Genomic DNA, 6701 nt, shown 5'->3' on the forward strand with positions numbered 1-6701 from the left:
CGATTCTTCATCTTCACTAACTCCCATGTTTGACTATGGTGTTATGTGGTTTTACACTACTCACATATGCTCCATTCAGGCTATTGGATTCTTGTTTTTTATACCTTCATTTTCTGAAGACATAACTTTCTTATCCTTCTCAACTGTGTTCACTGTCATTTGGGTATATATTACAATTGATGATGCCTACACACTCTTTCGCTGTACTTATTTACTTCTCTCTCCAGACTGGACATTTCTTTTGGCTACTTGGGAAGGTGATCATTCTTTTACTTTTGTATCTCCTTTTATTCTATTTCTCACTTCTATGCTTGTTCAGACCCTTGTTGTCTTCTGTGTGCAGTGTTATTTAGCACAAATGTCTCATTTTCAGGATTCCCATCATCATTTGTTTCTGCCATGGGACTTCTCTTTGTCTAGAGACCTGTTACCTCCTACACTTATTTGGATGTGTTTGCCAACTCCTCCAGGTGGTGTATTCTTCCCTGGATATTGATGCTCACATTCTTTTTCTTGTTTTGTTGCATAAAATTCATAACCTATCACTTTTTCTTGCATCTAATTTTCACCAATCCATGGATGGGATCCTTCACACTGGCATGTGGATGAATCCGCACATTTTTATCTCCCATTATCTTCATCACTTAGTTGTTTCGTCTTCTGCAGGATTTCAACTCCATCTGGTTGCATTTATTCAGTCTACAGACCATATCTGAGAAGGGTAAGAAGATTTTCTTTTTCACCACCCTCTTCCCTATTATAGCATTTAGCCAGGTGGCTGGTGTTGCCTACTAGAATATGCTTATTTTCCAAAATCTGCATCAGGCTATGACTAATGGAAAGCATTCAACCTACCTGCTCTAACTCTACCAGTGCCCACTGCTCAGATGGGGCATTCTACCAGACCACTAGAGTATCCTAATGGTATTAAACTTACTGAATTGCCCAATCCAAGCTGTACCATTCCATGAACTATCATTGAAAAAGCCATCACCAAGGAAGTGACTGGCCACTTCTTTGGCTTGTACTTGCTGACTTTTCATAATAGGGTTTCTCAGTCACTCATTTCACTGTCTTAAGCAAGTATCTCAATGTGATTTCCTCCCCATTCTTTTAATGTAGCATGGGAGACCCTTGCCACTTATTTCCTAGTCACTGGGGTGGCGGACCTAGGAGAGTTCCTTACTGATTATGTACAGTACAATATGGTGGGAAGTAGGACAGTGGTGGCACTGTCACCCCTCAAATAGCTAATGTGTCTTCCTTCTATTGCAGGATGGGTTTGTCACCCTTATATGTGTCTGTTTAGTTGAGTTAGACACACATTGTAGTTCTGATTGCATTCTAACCACACTACACTTTTTGGTTCACTGACCACTTGTTTAATGATGCTTGGTTAGTCATGTTAAAATTCTGCCCATACTTGTGAAACTTGGGGTTCTTATACTTTTCCCTATGGTTGAGATGAGATGTGGTTTCCCACAGGTGTACCTCTATAGATCCCCTGCCATCAGGTGTTGCATTGTATGGGCTTTCCCTTTAGGTACTTTTGGAAGGGAGCTGATTTAGAATTAATGTTAGCATGTGCCCCTCCACCTATTTCAGCGTGGGAATAGAGCTATTCTGCGTGAAGAGATGAGGTATTGCCTCAGAAGTTCCATTTTCCTTACCTATGCACATCTTTCCACCTGTACTTCCCATTTCTGATGCATTTTCTTCTTGCTTCATCTACGAATGAAGTTCTTTTTGGATGCATGGGCTTTGGGGGAGTAACTGTGCAAGGAGGTTGTGTCACCCTTCTATTGGTGGAGGACTATCATTGCATGACAGTGTCATTATGCACTAGCACATTTGATGTTTAACACTTAATTTTTAGGTGGGAGTTAGGTTAAGCCCAGTGGTATGCAAATCTCTTATGTAAAGACGTGAGGGATCAAGCTATTCTATGTGAAGGGATGTGTATCAATTAGAAATACATTTTCAGTCAAGGAAAATATTAACTTTAAACTCCAGTTTGTGATTCTTTATACTATACAGGGCATCACAGACAGCAGAAAAAAATGTTCTTTATTGTAGAATGTAGCACATTTTTCAAAAATTAATAAACAATGTTTTGCATTGTAGAACGTGACATAGTTATTAATAATAAATAAATGTTTTGTATTGTGGAATGTGACAGAGCTCTGAATATTAAATTGATGTTTTGTGGAATAGGATACAGTTGTTATTAATAAATAAATGTATTATAGGATGTGACAATTGTCAGTAGTAAATAAAAATGTTCTATGTTGGGTTTGCAGAGTCATCAGCATTCACAGGATCTACAAGAGTCACCAGAAAGAGAAAAAACTGAAATTTTCAAAGTACAAAGAAATATAAAGAGTCCTGTCTCTTCACAGAAGTCTAGTGTTGCTGACAAAATTTCTTGGTACCTTGAGGCATTAGATCAAGGAGTCCTTGCTAAAACATGGCCAGGAAAATGTCCAATCAGCACAAGCAGGCTAGTGCATACTAATAGTCAGTTATCTCTGTCAACCAGTTTTGGGTCCATTCAGAGGGAACAGGGAGATTTGTTGGATGGTCATTTCGATAAGTTTACTTTCCAGACAGATCCTTTCAAGCCACATCTCCTTAAAGACAATCATGCACAGTCTAGACTTCGTACCATGAGGTGTTATAGTCCACCACGAAGGATAAAGTCAATTCATGCTCGAAATAATGTGAGTAGTTTTCTTTCAATTGCATGTTGTTTAATAGTTTGTCAGAATTAAAATGAAATAAAAAAATAATTCAAAGTGAGTTACTTTCTGTGCATATTTGTATTATAATGTAGTTTCTTAAGTCAGTTGTTCCCAAACTAGGTTTTACGAAATTGTTTCTGAAAGGTTTTAGGATATGTAAAAATATCCTTTAGAAGCTTCTTTGACACCAGACAAATCACTAGTTTTGGCAAGAATTATCTTTATTGCAATAAATATTGCTTTAATATGTTAGTTATATTCAAGTTTTTTTTTGAAGGAACAAGTGACTCTCATAGTGACTGTTATTTAAATCATCAGGTGAGGATCCTCAGATCTTTGGGTCTCAAGCTGAAAGTTTGGAGGATCCCTGTCTTAGGTTACTTTTCTTGGACTATCAAAACTTTGATCAGCTTGAAATTATGATTAGTTGTCAGTTATGTATTTATGGGAGAGCTGGGTTATTTATTCAATATATAATTGATAAGCAATGACCATCATGTTGTCCAATCTATTAATCAAACTTATGATTTAAGTGATTAATGTCACAAAAATAATCAAATAAAAATTAGTGTTTCTAATTATTAATATTTTCAGTTATTTCAATAATTGATTAATTGAAATTATGATTAAATTGATTGCCACAAAATAATCAAAATTAGTTCCAGTTATTCAAGTAATTACAATACAGTAATACCTCAATATACAAAGTAGATGCATTCCTGGAGCTTTGTTTGGATATTGAAACTTTGTAATTGAATAATTTATAACATTACTATGAAGATGTGTTCTCAGCCTTCATAACTTACCATTTCATACTATAAACACCTCTTAATTTACCATTAACTTGTTTTATTAAATGTATATTATTCTAAAACAAGTGGACTGTGTGTTGCTTGTTTATTGACATTTATTACCAACAAGTCACAGACACCTATTGTAAAGAATCTTACCCAACACATTAAACTTGACAGCAGAGATGAATGTTAACAAACAGTATATGACCATCTCGATGCACAACACTTAACTTTCTCAACACGTAGTCAGGTGAATTGACCGACCATGTGATCACTTTGTACTTCTTATAGTTTTGATACCACTAATTTTTAATATAGTATGTATATCTTCACAAAATATGGCAGTCTTTCAGTAAACATTACAAGTGTTTTATATGCAAAAAAATCAGGTTTTTTAATGAAGTATTTTTCCTAAAGAATTGTCTGTGAATATATTGTCTTTTTTTTAGTAGTCCAAGTGCAAAGTGATTTTCATGTTAAGATTAAAAATTCTTCCAATACAATACATATCTCCTCTCACACAAAAGCTTTTCCTGATCTTCATCTGCCCTCTAATGCATTAACAAAATGTATTCCTGCTTGACTCACTAGCCTTTATACTCCTCAGTTCAAGCTGCTCATTTAGCATTCATAGTACATGCAATGACCCTCCATCAATAGAAGCATGACACACACTCCTGGATCAGCTGGCTCCTTCTATGTTATTTTTTGGATACCTCACTTTCTTGATTGGCACTATATAAGTTGGATATTTTTTTTCTTAATTTCAGTTTTCAATACTGACTACACATAATATATTTTTAATGTGTGTGCTTTTCTTCTACCTTGCATTATGTCATGATACAGGTTTTCATTCTCTGTTTCACAGACATTAATGTGTTTTCTACATTTCCGATTTCTCGTGATTCCCACCATGGTTATTTCTGTTTCTGGGAGCACACTTTTTTCTTACACAGGCCATGGAATTGATGTTAGCTGCCTAGGTGGTAGGAGCCCTAGTTTGTCGAGTGTTCACTTCCTCCATGTGGCCTGGCCGTTATTATCCACGATGGCTGAAGCATATTCCAGCTTTTATGTATATTTGAGACATGGGTGATTTTGCTAGTTTTATTTTTTTTTTGATCCAGTTGCCGTACCTGCAAGTTTTTCAATTTGTCCTTCTCCTTCTTTTCTCCTATTACTTCTGGCTCCCCCAGTGGCTTGAAGGTAAATATCTTGACTTGTATACTACAAACTGTGTTGCTATATCTATGGTAGGCATGGCTCGGGTGTCCATTTTGTGGCTTTATCCTTATTTCCACACTTGAGCATTCAGTATTTCATGTCATCGTTGTTCTGATTTTGGTAAGTTGGATATTTATATGTACTTTGTTGTCTTCATCATTTTCAATAGATTGTTGGTTAGATATTAGTTGGTATTTTGTTTTCTTGGTATATTTAGACTGTTTGTAAGTTTGATATTATTCATTCATTTGTTGACTAGATGCATTTTGATGGTTTTTCAGTTTGGTATTAATAACTACTTTGTTCACAAGGTGTATTTAGCTGGTTTATAAGTTATATGTAAACAATATACATGACCGGTACTTTATGGATATCTCTGTAATAGTAATTACAATAATTATAAATAATATTCATTATACATAAATAAATAAATAGTAAGTTACTTATAATTGTAATTTTTTTCAATCATTATTAAATATATGTCTTATAATTCTCATATTAGTAAGTGTTAGACATTTTTTTATTATTTTCATTGCTACATCTCTGATGTGTTCCTTTATTTATGTTTTGTAGGGCTGAGCTTTGCTTTGGCTCTAATTCCTCTTTTTTTTTATACTAAACACTAGTTTTTCTCCATGTAATCTACAATTTGGGGCCCATCCCCACAGTACCCATATTGTAGTTATTTCTTTCTCGCAAGCAGTTAGTTAATACTTGTCTTATTTTGTTGTTTTCTCTCCTTTCAAATGCTTTGTAGCAGTTTCAAGAATACAACAGTGTTTTGTATTCTAATTTTGGTGTTGTTTTCATAGTGGTTCAGGGGGTTCATGTGCCTCGCTTCCCCTGGAATTTCTTTATACATGCTTTCGTCTTTCAGGGCATGGCTGTTCTATTTGGCCTTTCCCTACTTCCCTGACTCATTTGGTGTTGGGTTTTGTTGGGATGAGACATGCTACTTGTAGGGATTTGTCTCCCTACTTGTTCACTCTGTGAATTCAACTGGATCCATTTAGCCTGTTTTACATATTTTAGGTCCCATATCAAGGTGGCCATCTTATTTACTTCCATTTTGTCTTTTACTTGCATCTCGACATTCTTGCCCCTTTTCCTTGTTTTCCCATGCCAGTCTTGGATGTCAACATTTGCTCCTGGAGGAGACATGTCATGTGTTTTGGTTCTTCAATATGAGGGATTTTCTCTTTTCTCTGTTTTTGATTCTTTTCGGGTTAAATCTTGTGGAGACTTGGTTTCTTTGTTTTGTCAACTTTTGTGATACCTTCACTTCCATTCCATGGGTTCTATGGGGTTTTCAGAGTGTGGATCTATTCACTACCAGTGGCCATCTCGATTATTGTTTACCATTTCTTTCCTTCCTTCAAGGGATCATGTCTCATGAAGCTGGTTGCCCACTGTTGGGTGACACCTTCTTTTACTGGGAGCTATAGTGCCAGTTTTTCCAGTTCACCCGGGATTCTTCCTCTGAGCCTTTAGTTGTCCCCTTCTAGGCTGACATAGGAGGCCTGTAATCAACATCTCCTGTCTCCTTCAGTCTCTGGTTCTTCCTTGTTCCAGCAGGGTATTGTTACAGTCCCTTCACTGGGTTCTTAGATCTTGTCTGTGGGTGTCCTTGTTCGACATAGTAGTTGAATCCCTTCCTGTATTCTTTTGGTCTCCCAATTGGGGAGTGTATTTTTCTGTTCTGAGCTCTTCCATTTGGGTTTCCCTCAGATATTTTCCATGTTTTCATGACTAGTTACGAACTCTGTTGGTGGTCTACCAGTGTCAGTCATCTGGTCTCATCTTTCTCAGGACAAATGGTTTCCAACTTCTTCTTGTCTTCAGTCCACATCAATTTGCTCCTGGAGAAGACATGTCATGTGTTATGGTTCTTCAATATGAGGGATTTTCTCTTTTCCCTGTTTTTGATTCTTTTGGGGTATTT

At 36.2% G+C, this 6701-nt stretch overlaps 1 protein-coding gene across 1 annotated transcript in view; it reads left to right on the forward strand.

The window, feature by feature from the left end:
- The window catches only part of LOC111083298, a gene marked incomplete at its 3' end in the record, with an annotated part of 15705 nt that extends 12985 nt beyond the window's left edge, over positions 1-2720 (forward strand). The window contains exon 4 of the mRNA XM_022379724.1: positions 2301-2720. Coding sequence (XP_022235432.1) covers positions 2301-2720 — 420 coding nt within the window. The remainder of the gene's footprint in view (positions 1-2300) is intronic.
- Positions 2721-6701: the final 3981 nt, after the last annotated feature.

This window comes from Limulus polyphemus, unplaced genomic scaffold (assembly GCF_000517525.1).
Source record: "Limulus polyphemus unplaced genomic scaffold, Limulus_polyphemus-2.1.2 Scaffold8958, whole genome shotgun sequence".
NCBI lineage: Eukaryota > Metazoa > Arthropoda > Merostomata > Xiphosura > Limulidae > Limulus > Limulus polyphemus.